This window comes from Condylostylus longicornis, unplaced genomic scaffold (genome assembly GCF_029603195.1).
Source record: "Condylostylus longicornis isolate FDR11 unplaced genomic scaffold, ASM2960319v2 ptg000137l, whole genome shotgun sequence".
In the NCBI taxonomy this organism is placed as follows: Eukaryota; Metazoa; Arthropoda; class Insecta; order Diptera; family Dolichopodidae; genus Condylostylus; species Condylostylus longicornis.
In genome coordinates this window covers 1,518,740-1,534,682 of record NW_026578105.1, presented here as the reverse complement: position 1 = coordinate 1,534,682, position 15,943 = coordinate 1,518,740, and the positions used below count along the sequence as shown (strand labels likewise).

At 21.2% G+C, this 15,943-nt stretch overlaps 2 protein-coding genes across 2 annotated transcripts; both read left to right on the top strand.

Annotated features, from left to right (window-relative positions):
* Positions 1-687: 687 nt before the first annotated feature.
* On the top strand, positions 688-2,663 carry LOC129615604 (adult enhancer factor 1-like). Its single transcript, XM_055530881.1, has 7 exons — positions 688-839; positions 937-1,041; positions 1,109-1,226; positions 1,282-1,595; positions 1,659-1,742; positions 1,804-1,879; positions 1,958-2,663. The coding sequence occupies exons 2-7, from the start codon at positions 1,018-1,020 to the stop codon at positions 2,140-2,142; spliced, it is 801 nt and encodes a 266-aa protein (XP_055386856.1). The 5' UTR covers positions 688-839; positions 937-1,017; the 3' UTR covers positions 2,143-2,663.
* Positions 2,664-9,406: 6,743 nt separating this feature from the next.
* On the top strand, positions 9,407-10,132 carry LOC129615598 (peptidyl-prolyl cis-trans isomerase Fkbp12). The gene is made up of 3 exons (XM_055530872.1): positions 9,407-9,576; positions 9,671-9,784; positions 9,892-10,132. Exons 1-3 carry the CDS (start codon positions 9,540-9,542, stop codon positions 10,065-10,067), a joined length of 327 nt encoding a protein of 108 aa, XP_055386847.1. The 5' UTR covers positions 9,407-9,539; the 3' UTR covers positions 10,068-10,132.
* The last annotated feature ends 5,811 nt before the right edge of the window (positions 10,133-15,943 follow it).

Genomic DNA, 15,943 nt, shown 5'->3' with positions numbered 1-15,943 from the left:
TAGCATAACATCGTTTTCTGCTTTTATATTTGAAGAATAATTTCTGAATTAGTAGATAATATAAATTAAATTTTTTGACACTATAGTTTTTCTTGGCACAGCTGCTTTAGTAGTTCTATTGCAGTGCAGTTTTAACTAATAAGATCTCTCGCATTCAGAACTGCAAACGCGAATTTAACCTTCATATGATTTATCTACGCTACTCATATGATAATTTGGCTGCGTTGCGAATATTTAGCAACGTTAAATATCTTGGCATATTGCCTACTATTAAATGTCGTAACACAGTACCAAATATTTAAAAAAAAAAAGAATATTTTTATTAACAAGCATTTACAATTTTGCGAAAAACTTCTAGAAGTTTTTCCTTTAATTAAGTCTTTCTTTTTTCCTTAAAGAACGCAAATTCACTAGAACTCTTGAGTATAATAAAGTGTCAAATTGATTGGGCGATTTTGAACCAAAATTAATATAATGTAATTATCGCAAAAAAATTACAGTATCAAAGATGCGTACGTATTTAAATTCGTGTTGACCATATTTTTGATTTGATATTTCTATTTTGTTTGATTTGTTGAAAGATGGCGTTAAATTATTTTTATCGAAAAATTTCCAAACTTAACGAATATAAGATTTAATTGTTTCGTCTGTCATTTCAGTGTCAAATCTTGTTGTTCCTGATGGTTTTCGTTTTCGTATAAAAATGTCTTCATAAAATGAAAACTGCTTAAATAATTTTCTCATTAATATGTTAATGTAAAAACGTTTTCTAATTTTTTTCCATAATTAATTAATATTTGATTTGAATTTAAAAGTTTGCAAAAGCGAATGCAACTGTAGTAAGTAGAAAAATTTTGGAAATTAAAATAAAAAGGACAGAAAATAAGGATTCAACACGACATAACCCTATTGAGACAATCTATTGTTTTCTTTCAGGTTGTGTAACAGAAAATATAATGACGATCTATTAATGAAAAATAATTTAACAAATATTAAAATAATATAGTAATAATTAATATGACAGCAATGACGGATATATTGGTAATTCATAAAAAGTATTTGTGGAAGTTAAATTTTTATACATGATGATTTTTTTATTATGATTTAGATTGTTACTACCACTGATTCCGGTGGAAACACGAGACAGCAACAAATTCAAATACCAAGGACAATAAATGCTACCACCGCTCGCGCTATTGTAGTTAATAATGGAGTTATGACAGCTGGTAAAATATTAAAAAAAAAAAAATTAAAATAAATTTAACCCATATTTTCTTTTAGAAAATACTTCTCCAGAAATTGTTGTGCAGGCTGCTCAGGCAGCACAAGTAGTACAAGCAGCACATGTTGTACAGAGTGTACAGGCCCAAGCTGTTCAGGCGGCAGCTCAAGCAGTTCAAGCAGCACAAGTGGTGCAGGTTGCTCAAGCACAGGCAGTACAGACTGGGCAAATAACACAGGCTGTTCACGCTGTTCAAACAAATGTTCAAACTACTCAAGCCACCATAACTCCCATTAGGCCAGGTAGATCATCAACTATAGGAACTTTAGATAAACCATTTCAATGTAATGTTTGTGAACGTAAATTCCGGCAGGTACAAAAATTTGTTTTAATTTTTTAAGTTAGTTATTTTTAAATGTATCATATTTGGTTTTAGCTGTCCACATTAACAAATCATGTTAAAATTCATACTGGTGAAAAGCCATATAAATGTAACGTCTGTGAAAAGTATTTTAGACAGGTAAATATATATATATTTAGGTCAAGTAGATACAAATATCAATTAATTTATAATTTCTTAGTCTTCAACTTTAACAAATCACTTAAAGATTCATACTGGAGAGAAACCATTTAATTGTAGCTATTGTGTTAAACAATGTGAGTTTTCTAAAATATTTACAATGCTATAATATGTACATATTTGTTTATTTGTAATAAAATACATTGTAATTTTAGTTCGTCAACTTAGCACATTAACAAACCACCTTAAAATTCATACTGGAGAGAAACCATTTGAATGTGTTGTTTGCAAAAAACAATTTCGCCAAAGTTCAACATTGAACAATCATATAAAAATTCACGTTATGGATAAGCTTTATATTCCACCTTTTGAAATAAAAGAAGAAGAAGAGGAAGGCTGAGAGTGTAGCGGGAAGTCCATAACTTTAGTAATTGGATGAAAAATATGGTGAGGGCATATTTGAAAATAGAAAACAAATGAAAGAAAAAAAAAAAATATTTTTTGGTGATCAACGAAAATATTGTTAAAAATTTATACAAAAAGCCCCCAACTGTACGGAATTTGGACTTCATTTATACCTACAAAGATAAATTAAAACATATACTAAGATTTTTAAAAACAATTGTGAAAAATTAGATTTTTTTTTTATCCTTACTCTTAAGTTTAGTATTCTTTAGTGAGATTTTTTATTTTTGAATTCCTAGTAAAACACAAAACTATGTAAAAGTAACAAGAAAAAAATCAATCTGCTTTAGATTAAGTTTATTTTTTTCTTTAATTTTTATTTTCTAACTATTTCATTTAAGAATTATAATGTTAACTAAAAATATCTCAAAAAAATTATAATTATTTGATTTCTAAATGTATATATATATATTAAAAGAAAAAAAAATGGTTCTCATTCTCTTAATTTAAAATTTTAAGATTAAATTTAACACTTTTCGTTCAACTGTTTAAAATAAAAATGGTAGTATTCTTAAGAAAAATTCCAAAATACGAAAATTGATAAGAAAATTTATCATAAATATTTAGTTATCATATATTCACAAAAATGTAGTTAATTAGAAGGTGTAAAAATATTTAAAAAGCAAATAGGTTTTATCTATGTAAGTTTTAATTTTAAAATTAAATATTGTTACAGAAAACAAAATAATAAAACATAAAAAAAAATTATAAAAAAAAAAACGAAACTATTAAAAAAATTTACTTAAAATAAATTTTTAGTTTACATACAATTTAAAAAAAAAAAACAACAAAATAGAAATACTAAATTTTTAAGAATATAGATCTTCTCTAGATGTATAGAAAATTCTTAGATTTGTTGTGTTGTCTTAAAAATTAAAAAAACAAAAAAACACTATTAAAAAAAATATAAAAACAATTTTAATAAAATTAATACAAAAATTGAATTTTCAAGAGCACATATTATTATTATAAATAATAAATAAATTCATCTTGCCTAAAAAACAAAAAATTGTACGCAAATTTTAAAAATTCAGTTTAATTATGTAACTTAGGCTATTTGAAAATCTTAAAAGCTCAATATATATATATATATATACGCATATATAAATTATAAAAAAATGTATTTTGCATAATTAAGCATTCCTAATTTTTTTTTTATAAAATATAGTTTTATTAAAAATTAAAAAATTTCTTTTTTTTTTTTTTTTTAAGAAATAGCAAAATTTACAGAAATATTAAAAACAATAATAATACAAATTGTATTTGTTAACCAAATAAAAAGTAATTTTGTAAATATGGCTTGTTCAAAAATTACAAAAACTGTTGAATTTAAAATAACAAAAGTAAAATATGAAAAAAGTTAAATATCAAATGATCCATAAATACTGTTTACTGAAAATTATTAAAAAATGTACAATTTCATTTAAATTTGAAAAAATTTTTTTATGACCATTTTGTTTATTTTTGAACAATTTCTTTACAATTATTTATAATTTTAAATTTTATCTTTTTCCAAACACAATTAAAGATTTGGTGTATTAATTTTTTAAATCTCATTTATAAAAATTAATCAAATTTGCGTTTAGATTAAATATTTCAAAAAATGAAAAAAAAAAAAATCAATTAATTGAAAATATATATATATACTTTTTTCATTTTCGAAAAGTATAAATAAAAAAAATACTTAATTTCAAAGTATTGTTTATAAAAGAAAAAAGTTATTTTTATATAAATTAAAAAAAATATATATATTTATATAATATGTAGCTTATAATTTATTTACTTAATTTATTATTTAATTATTATCATTTTACACTATTTTAAATTCTTTTTATTCTATCAACTTTAAAATTATACAAATTAAATGGAATTAAACTTTGAACCCATAATGATTTTATGTAGAAAAAAATTGTGTACGATACATAAAATGCTTGTTATTGCCGTGTAATTTTTTTTTTTTTTTAATTTTATAATAAATTAAAAGAAATAAATTGTGATGTTTGATTTAATAAGAATAAATTTCATTCATTATGTACGTTTATATTATATAATACATACAAAAATATTAAGAAAATATAAATAGACGTCCTCAAACCGAAAAAAATAAATAAATTGCATATTAATTTTGTAATTGTGATATTTTAGCCAAGATATAATTATATTATTACTAAAAACTATAATATTTTATATTTTTCACTTTATACATAAATATATGTATGTATATATTAGAAAAAACATTAAGTTTTCAAATAGATATTTTATAACAAAAAAAAAAAAACATTTTAATATTACCATAAAAATAGAAATTAATTATGCTTGAATTTACTTTGGGTTTATATTATATTTAATCAAAATCATTTTAATTTTAAAATAATTTATTCTTATTAACGATATTAGAACAAAAAGATTCGTCTATAATTTGAAATTTAAAATAAATTATAAAAGGAATAATAATCAAAGGAAAATTTTTATTTAATTTAATTTAATATAAAATAAAATGAAAAAAAAACAAAAAACGTAAATAATGGCTCTTGAAGATTTTTTAGTATTTCAATAAATAATTTTATTAACAGACATAATCACAAAAAAAAAAAAATGAAATGTCGGTCGTGATTTTTTAACTGGTATACTAATTTTTAGTATAGCTATATAAATAATAAAAGTAATATTATATATATATGTTGAAATAATTATAAAATTAAATATATATATTTAATAAAAAGTAATTACAAGCATTCAAAGAAAAAAAAATTATTGTTTTTTTTTTTTCCAATTCGAAAAGAAAATGAAATTTAAATTATTAAAAAATTTATTTGTAAAACTTATGTTTTTTATTTTCTCATTTCAAAAATTAAAAAAAAATTATAACAATATTGAGAAGAATTTGAAAATATAATTAATATGCATTAAAAAAATCAATATTAAATTCTTCAAAGAAAATAAGAAGAAAATTAATTATCTAATTGTAGATGCGTTTTAATTTAAGAAACAGAAAAATTAAATATTAATAAAAAAAAAAAAAAGTAATTAATTAAAAAGTAAATGTGAGGCGGTTATTTGAGAAAATGAAAGACCTTAAATGATTATGTAAGTATACGAATTTGTCTTAAACAAAAAACAAAAAAAAATTACAAAAGTTAAATATAAAATATTTAACAAAAACAGAAAAATTATTCAAAAAAATTTTGAATTTTTTTTTTAAATAAAAAAGAAATTCTAAATAGATTTTTTTCTTCAAAAAAAAAAAAAAATAAGTAATGGTTTTTATTTATAATTTCCTTTTTTTTTTTGTTTGTATATATTTAATGAGAATAAATGTATTAATTTATTAGTAACAATTTTAAATATAATAGTTATTATTAATAAATACTACTACAAATTGAAAACTTAATGTAGTAAAAATTTTTATAACACCTATTTTTTTATTTTTAATAAAATATAATTTTATCAAACTTTTCAACTTTGCAGTTACAAAAAATAATCAGCAGTCTATTGTACCAAACCATTTTTTTACTTTTTTACCTAAAATTAAAAGTGGTTAGTGCAATAGGTCTCAGATAAATAATATTGTAGCTGAATATGAATCTTCATGTTAAAAAAAATTTAAATTAATTCAAAACAAAAGAATTAAAATTTGTGTAATTAGTTGCTATTGTACTTAATTTGAAATAATATTATTTTAAGAATCAAATCGATATAAAAGAAAAAATATGGAAAATGCATGGAATTTTTTATTAGTAATCTCATATTATTTAGCTTAACTTTATTTTTCTTTTCATATAAAAGTGTATTTTATATTTTATCTTTTGGATGCTCATAAAATTTATAATTAGAATTTGTCGTTTTATTTTGATCATAATATTAGAATTTTTTTTTAATGGAAATCATTTCGACATCGCAATATAAAATATAAATATTTTTTAATAATTTGATACAATTTGTTCATTAAATGTTTTTAATTCAATAATATTTAGTATGTTAATTTGACAATACAATTGAATTATATTAAAATTAATAATTTAACAAAATTTATTTTTATAAATTTTAAATTATATAAAAAAAAAAAATTTAGAATATAACAAAAATATGAAATACATTAAATAGTACAATCATTTTATTCTTCTTAATTTAATAAAACCATAATATTAATTAAGAAACATACATATATGAAATAATAAATATATATATATATATAAAAATAATTAATGAAATGAAATTAAGTAGTATGCTTGTTTTAAAAGATGTTTGATTTGATAGAATATTTTCAATAAAAATTTTATGAATTCAGTTTACTTATTAATATTATTAAAAATTTATTCTTAATTCAAAGAAGACACATTTTTTTTTATATTATATTGAAAAATAAAATAATTATAAATCGGATAATTTTTTTTAATTGCAATAATTAAAATTAAAAATTTTAATTTTCAACTTAAAAATTTTTTACATTTATTCTCATTATCAAGTATTAAAATTATTTTAAGTATAAAAAATTTGTTTTAATTTTATTAATTTTTTAAAATGATATTAAAATCACTTGCTTAATAGATCAAATTAATTTGTCATTAATTATCGAATTTATTGAAATCCAAAAGTATTTTAAGGATTAATATGAAAAATCCAAATTTAAATAAAATTTTCTTATAATTTCTTTTCAAAATATAATCCTTTTGCAGTCTCTACCTTATTAGACTGGATATAAAAAAAAAAAAAAACTTATTTTTATAAAAAATATAACATTTTTTTATTTTGTTAATTTTATTCTAAAAAATTTATTTAAACATTGCAGAATGCGAAAATGTGTTTAAGAAAAAAAAAAAAATATAGATTACAGGGCGAAAAAAATAATAAAATATTAACAATAAGATAACAAAAAAGTATATAAATTAAATTAAAAAACTTAAAGAAAGATATGAAATGAATTATATATTAAAAATAGTAGTGTAGTATTAAATAATGGAAAGAAAAAATAAATTGAAAAATACTTGTAGATTAAAATATTATTATTATTATATTATTATTGTATTAAAAAAAAAATTAAAAAATAAAAAAAGTGGTAGAAATGTTTATATTATATATATATATATATATTATTCAAATTAATGATTTTAATTAAAATGAATAAAAAATGTAAAAAAAAAAAAAATTGTAATGAAAAATGAAACCGATTCCATCGTTAGAATGATGTTAAAAAAAAAAGTAAAAAAAGTAAATTCATGATTAGTATGAAAATTTCATAAACAGACAGACAGTTAATATTAAAAATAGTAAAAGATAAAAAAAAACAAATATTAGCAAGAACAATAAATACAGAAAATAATGTACTTGCCATTTAAATAATGGAAAGAACAAATGAGAAAGAAATAATTAAAATAAAATTATTTGCAAAATTTGAGAATTGACTTTATTTTTTTTTTGTTATATATACGACTTCTTGTTTTACAAATACATATGTGAAAGTTTCGTGTAGGTCGTCTGTTTCTTACCATTTGCAAACATACTCGTTAATTTGAATAATTCAAATATTAGCAAAACCGCATTAAACAACACAAAGTAGAAATAAATAAATATTTGCTGATATTAATTCAATCCCACAAATAATTTACATTTAAAAGCCTTTAAGTAGAACCAAGAATTTAAACACGTTAAAGAATTTGCGGATAACTTGAAATTTTTATGTCCGAGTAAAGTTCTGCCCTGGTAAATACCATGTTGCTCGTTTTTTTTTACCATTGAGTGATATATTTGAGTGAAAATATTTGTCTGAAAATATTTTTGCATTTTTCAAAAATTGACATATTTTTGACATTTCTCAAAAGTCAAAATTTAAAAAAAAGTTGCCGAAATATATTGTACTTTTATATTGAAAATAGAATAAGAGCGATTTTTCGCAGCGAAATGTCAGAATTAATTTTTCCGCAGCGGTATTGAAATAGCCCAAATTCCTATTTTGCCGCTTCAACATGTATGCAAAATATGTACTGTTCGATTTTGCCGTTCCGTTCTTGTTCTGAGTTGACAACAGAATTCGTCAGCCGTTAGCGCACACCGCTTTAATTATGTTTTAACGGTTACCCAGCATTTACACATACAAGTTACTTGCATGCAAGTTTGTATAATATTAATTGTCAATTAGTTTTTCGAAATGTCAAATTACTTGCTATTATGACGTAGGCGTTTAGCAAGTTAATTTTTGAAAATGTCTTTGAGAAGAAAAGAACTAGCAATATATATAATTGTTTACAAATTTTAGAAACCATAAGTTTGCTAAGTTTAATTTTTTCAAAACAAAATTCAAAAATTTTAAATTAAAAAAAAAAAAAAATCAAAACAACAAATTTTTTTTTGTGAATTTCTCAATATGTCAAATTACTTGCTCAAATTACTGGCAGCAAAATTTTCTTGCAAGTTGAACTGCAAGTAAACAAGCAAGTAGAAATATTTCAATGTGTTAGTAAAATTTTTGTATGTATTGCAACTTTCTTGCAAGTAACTTGTACGTGTAAATGCTGGGTTAGAATAATTAGACACATTTCGTTAGTAATCATATTTTAAAAATTTCATGAACTATATAAATCTCCGCATTGTTTTTGGCATTTCGAATAATTTATATATTTTACACCTAAACAGTGCAATAACTCACTTTTATTCAGTAAGGTCATTTTCAACATAAACAATTCGTGCATTTATGGTAAATTCTGATTTAAAAAAAGAACTGTCACTAAGTATGTAATATGTACATTCGTTTCTTTGACAATTGATCCTATCGTGAGCGAGATGCACTAAAAGTTGTAAGGTATAGACGTTTGAGAAATGTCAATCTATTAAATTTTATAGTGTGTAGAGTGGCTTATGCCAGAACATATTTTCAATTTCATTGCTCATTTTGAAATTTATATTTGATTTTTCATTCTCTGTTGATGGTTGGTATTATTCTAGCTTATATCTCAACTCTTTCTTAACCTTCTTTTATTATAGTTTTTCAGCAAATATACTTAATACTTGACCAAAGCAACAGTTGTCTAATATAAAGTTGGTATGTAAACCTTAAAAATCAAAAAATGTTTAATATAGCAAAAAATATGTAATCAAAATAAGTAGGCAACGCTATATTTTTCAATATACTATATTTATCTCTTTCATTTAAAAATGAAAAAAAAATCAACTATGTATCTCTTTTTAACCCGGTGCTTTTTTCCAGAAATATACCAAAAAATCACAAGCAGCTCTAAAAAGTATAAACCAACCAAGCAAGCACGCTCGCACCATATTTTATTTATAAAAAATAAAATTTTGTAGAAACTGATCTTTTTACAATTTTAATTGATAACAATGGGTGTTGATATTGTTCCAATTTCACCAGGTGATGGTAAGTAAATTACAAAATACATACTTTTAACCTAATTTTCGAATGTGTAAATGAAGTAAAAAATTGATAAATTTTTTTTTTTTTTATTGTACAGGAAGTACATTCCCCAAAAATGGACAAGTAGCAGTTGTCCATTATACTGGAACTTTGAGCAATGGAACCGTGTTTGATTCATCACGTACTCGTGGGAAACCATTTAAATTCGTAGGTAGGTACTAAAATACGTGCATAGTTAAAAGTTATGTGAATCATTGAATAGTAATGAAGTGTCATTTTATAGAAAATATGTATGTATATCTCATATTCTATTTTTAGTTGGTAATGGTGAAGTCATTCGTGGTTGGGATGAAGGTGTGGCGAAACTTTCAGTTGGCCAAAGAGCTAAATTAGTTTGCTCACCTGATTATGCATATGGTAGCCGAGGTCATCCTGGTGTTATTCCACCTAATGCAACATTAACTTTTGATGTCGAACTCATTAGAGTAGAATAAAAAAAAAAAAACACACACAAAAGGTTTTCATTACATAGAAAACAAAAAAAAAATACAATTAAAAATTACTATTAACCAAAAAATTAAAATTCCACAAATTTTTTAAAATCTATAAAGTAATTTAAATTCCGGTTTGTTGAAACTTTCAAATCGAAAGTGAAAAAAAAAAAATGAAAACTTAACCGAGAAATTAAGTTTGTTTTTTATTTTACTAGCTAATTATTGTAAGTTCGTTTAGAATAAATCTAATACATATACAATTTAAAAAAAAAAAAAAATTGAAATTATCTGTAGAAAATAATGTAAGAGTTTTTTAAATTCTTACTAAACTACAATCAATATTGTCAAAACATTAACAATAAAGCATTTAACTAAAATTAATATTTAATTTTCCTATTTATACACAAAATCTAAATTTAATTTTTCATAAAATTTTTTGGTCATAATATTTTACAAAAAGAAAAAATAAATATTAAATTACAACAGACAAAACAAAAATAAAAATATTTCAAAAACTTTAATGAAGTTATATATTTTATTTTTATATAAAAAAAAAATAAGTTTATGCTTGAAATTTTATAATTTTACATGGGCTACTAATTTAAATCATTCTAATTAATTTCTCGTATTCAAAATATCACATATTCAATGTATTAAAATATTTAAAGATAAAAAAAACTAAAATTAATTTCCGGATATTAGGAAATATTAGATATTCAGATATAATGTATAACTTCAGATTATTTACATTTCGGAAACAGAGACAATCTACAAGCATATCGCATAGGTACCATGTTATTTATAAATATGAATCACAGTACATATTTTTTAAAAATATTTTTAATTTCCATTTCTCCGATAAATTGACAATTTTTTTTTTCTTTATTCTTTTTGAATTGATTTTATTTTTTTCATCGTGAGAAATATTTTCAAAAAAATATTTTTAAAAATTCGTTTTTTAGTAATAGTTCGTTGATCTTCACGAACAATATAACCATAATTCATAAATATTTTTGTAAGATATTAATTTCTAAGATTTAAGAACTCTTAGAAAGTTTTTAAAAATGGCAATTTTCAGTATTTCAGATATATGTTTACTTAAAGTTCTAATTTAAATTTTAAACATTTTTTTTTTTTTGTTTATCAATACAGATCTTTATTAACTAACTAGTTTACTTTGTCAGATTTTTAATAATTTTAATTTTTCAATGTAATTTTGTTTAAACTTAAAATATTTTTACAACTTTTGGAAGAAATCTTTAAAAACGTTTTAGAACTCTGAATATGTTAAAAATTTTGGAACGTGCTTCTTCTTTTATAGTAAAGATTTAATTGAATATATAAGCGTTTTTAAAGATTATGTTTGTTTTGGTTTATTGAATAATATGCTTTATATTAAAATCTCAGTAAGAACAGAATTTTCGAAAATTTCCAATTGAAATCTTAAAATCTTCAAATTTTTAAATAAATTCTAAGAACAAAGGACATTTTAAAATGGTTTTCATAGGTTTTTACTTTATGAATAAAGACTAAGTTTTGATCAAAAAAAATTTGTTTCATATGGGTGAGTAAATTTGCCACAGTCGGATTTCTAAATTTTAAAGAAAAGAAACTAAATTAATTTTTTTAATCAAAAATTTTATTAATTATATTTTTAATATTAATTTTTTTTTTTCAGACTTTAAACAAAACCTTTAATATGGTTTTAATTTTTATTTAATATTTTTATACACACATTATAATTATTTTGTATTGAATATCACTTGTTTTTTTTGACAAAATTTTTTTATAATAATTAAATTACTTTTCAGCTTATAATTGAGCTTCAGTTTTTCAAGACAAATTTTAATTTCGCAATTTCATATACGCTATATATGTAAAATTAATTAATTGAAAAAAAAAAAAAAAACATTCTAGATAAAAATAAAATTTCACTCGCATTCAAATTCGAACAATGCTTTGTATTACAATAATTATAGTAGGAGTAACTAATTTGTTATTTATTTCGTGTTAATTATTATTTCGAATAAATGAAATATGAAATAAGTATTTTTAAAAATTATGAATTTATCGATGAAGTTTTCCACAAATTTAAAACTTTTGAATTTGTATATATGTATGTACATAATACAAGTAATTTATAAAATATATATATATTTCACAGATTTATTAATATTTAATGATTTTATAAGATTTTATCGAAAATATAAGCATTATAAATTTTTATTTTACTTATAAAATATTCGATATTCTTCAACAAATATTCAATGCGGAAAAAATGCTCAAAGCATATAAAATTTTTACTTTTATTAATTGATCCAAAAAACAAAAAAAAAAACAAAAAAAAAATAAGTAAAAAAGCTCTAAATAATTTTCATATGAAAAAATTCGAAATAAAATTGTTATTTTTAGAATGTTTTTTAATTAAAAAACAATGATTTTTGGTACTTTTTTCTGGAAAAATTTTTACGCATTTTACATACGGTTTCTTTCTTTCAATTACTGCAGATCGTCGTCTTTTCATTTTAATACCATTATAATTATTATTATTATCATTATTATTAATTATTATTTGATTATTATTTTCATTAATACGTTGCTGCTGCTGCTGCTGCTGCTGTTGTTGGTGATTTTGATGTTTATTAAATTTCCAATTTCTTTCAGGACAAGGAACCTCTATTAATTCTTGATAATTATCACAATATTTTTGAAAATATTTTAATGTATATATACGATTAATATCATCAATATTATTAAATTCAACACAACCCCATGTTGGTAAATTAATATTGTATAATGAATTATCTTCTAATAATTTTTGTGATAATGAACATGGATCAAAATATTGAATTGATGAAACTGGTGAATATCCATCTGGTAACATTAATCCATTTGTATATAATAATAATTTTGTGGTAATATTTAGAAAAAAAATTAAAATAAATTGTAAATTTCCCGTTTTTAACATTATTTATAGAGTAAAATTACTTTTTTGAAAAATATTTAATTTCTATATCATTCGACCAAGATAAATGATAGAATTAAACTGAATGTGTGAAAGAAACAATCAAATATATATATGTATATATATACAGAATAGTTTCCATTTGGCTATTTTAAATCTTTTAAGTTGATTTTTTATTTTATTTTTTAATTTTATATTTTTTTCTTTGTTTTTTTTTTTTTTTTAAAATAAAGTGAATCAAAGAGAAAATAAAATAAAAAAAAAAATGTTTTATAAATATCACCCTCATAAATATAATTTACTTCAGTATAAGGGGTAGAAAACTGTAGACTTTTCTATTGCATTTATTTTATTTTATTATTAAATTAGTATGTATGTTTATTTTTTGATTTATGTTTATTTATATATGTAAATAGTATATGTTAATTTGCCAAGTTATAAAATTTAAAGTTCAATTTTATTGTCGGCGCCCAAAAAAATAAATGCAATAATATTTATTTACTCTTCAGTAAAAATATATATATATATACATATATGTATACTAGTATATTAATGATCGTATAATGCATTTGTAAATTAACTCTTTCATGGGCAATTCTATGTAATTTTTAATGAAGAAATAGTGCATACCTAAACATTATTTGTTCAATTAATTTGATAGTGTGTGTTTCAAAAATTCTTAATATGTATTATAATTTTCTATAAAAACGACACTGTTGCTACTGTTCTATATGTAACATAATATTGAGTTGAAAGAGATTTCAATAAACGGAATCTTTCAAAACAATGACTGCAAAAACATTATTGTATTCTATAAAATACAATAATGTATTCTAAACTTGTATTCTATAAAATCAAAACAGTTCATATATGGTTCAACTGCGCTACTCAAACTAATTTCGCTAAACAAACCAGATTAGTTACATTAGCTTATGAAAATAAATATAGCACAGTTTCCACCATTTATCGTTATATACTACGTTTATGAAAAGGTCTCTAATACATTTAACCCTTGTAGCTTGGACCTTATATTGAATCAATATTCTTATTCTCTATACATATTTAAGTAGGTTTAAGATATTTTTTAATAATGAGTGATAATGAATATTTTAAAATATGTATGCATGTATGTAGAGGCATATATAACAAAATTTAAGTGTTTAAATTGATTAAGGAAAACCAAAAATGCATATCACAACAAAAATTATCTTTTACTTCATTTAAATTTAAAATTAAATTTATAAAATTAAAAATATAATTTAATATGGTAACAACTGGTAACAATATAAATTTTATTTTACATTTTTTGAGTAATTTTTTATTTTTACTATAAATACAAAAAAAAAAATGATAAGTGTTGATGCTCTCTTTTTGTTTATAAAAAAAAAATATTCTATGAATATATACAGAGTGTTTTGTAAGTGGACTGCAAAACGATTGCTAAAATTGAAGCTAACTTACAAGGCTATATCATTGAAGGACACACCATTATGGTATCATTCGGGTCATTAATTTTTGCAAATGTAAGGAAAACTCGATAGTTAAGTTGACATTATTGTAGTACTTTATTCTTTCCAATAACTTATAAATCATTTAAAGTAGGAAGATGACTCATCAAATTAAAGCTTAGTTAACGGGGTTGCCAGCTGTGCATAAACAAGAGAAAGCTGTAATGTTGCGTTATATTAAAAAACAATTACACTTTTTTAAAAATTAAGAAATTAAAAATTGAAATTTTTGAATTTTAAAATCACATTTGATTCGGAAATCTGAACAAATTATAATTAAAATTAATATTCATATGAAAAAGTCATTGAATAGACTAATAAAAAAAATGGTCGAGAGTGACTTTAAGTACCTGTAACACGAAACTTTGAACAAAAATTTCGCCTATTCAGCAAACAAACTATACAATTGAATATATAACAATGCACTTAGATACAAGACACTCTATATAAAAAAAAACACCATAATTAATTAATTTCTAAATTTACAGTCACTCTCTTTTAAATTCTTGATTTTCCTCTTGTTATTTTTTTAAGGAAGCTGGTATTTCAGACAATTTTGAAAATAAATAACAATTTTAAAATTTTTTTTTTGTTTTGAATATTTTTGAAAATTTGATTTTACTAGGAAAATTATAGTATATACTTAGCTGGAACAATTTCATTAAAAATTTTTTTATTTTAAAAATTGAAATATTGAAATATTGAAAATTGAAACACATACGTACATACTCATATGTACACAGTTCAATAATTTTTTATTTTATGAAAATTAGAGTCCAATTACCTCAAACAAACAAGTTTGACATTCCAATTCTAAATTTGATTATCTCGTTTTATTACAATTTTTCCCCCTTTTATAGATATTTTTTTTTTCTTTTTAAAGTTTCGTATACAAAAATTGTTACAAATTACTTTAGAAAATTAATTACTGAGACAATGTGAGACCGTGTGAGATACATATATAGTTAATATTATAGTTTAATATAAGATAAATATATTATGTGACATGAGAGTAAATTCTAATTTTCTATTTTTAAATCTATTTAAAAAAGAAAATAACTAAAAATTGACGTCATCGTGCAACAGGTCGAAATTTGGCGTCTTATTGAAATAGTAAACAAAATCAAAGAGTTTAAAATTTTATAGAATAAGAAATTTCGTTTTGAAACATTTTTATAAAAATGAACTTTGTACATTCAATAGGGAGCTAGTCCGCGAATCTATAAATCAAAGTATATGTATGTTTATTTTACAAATCCACGTGCATAAATATATTTGTGTATACTCAAAAAATGTTGACTTGACAGTCAGTGTGGGGAAATTCGCGAAATTTTTCACAAATACGATTAATTTTTGTTTTTTTCATTGCAACTGAGAAATTTAGGTGAAATTTTATTAAATTT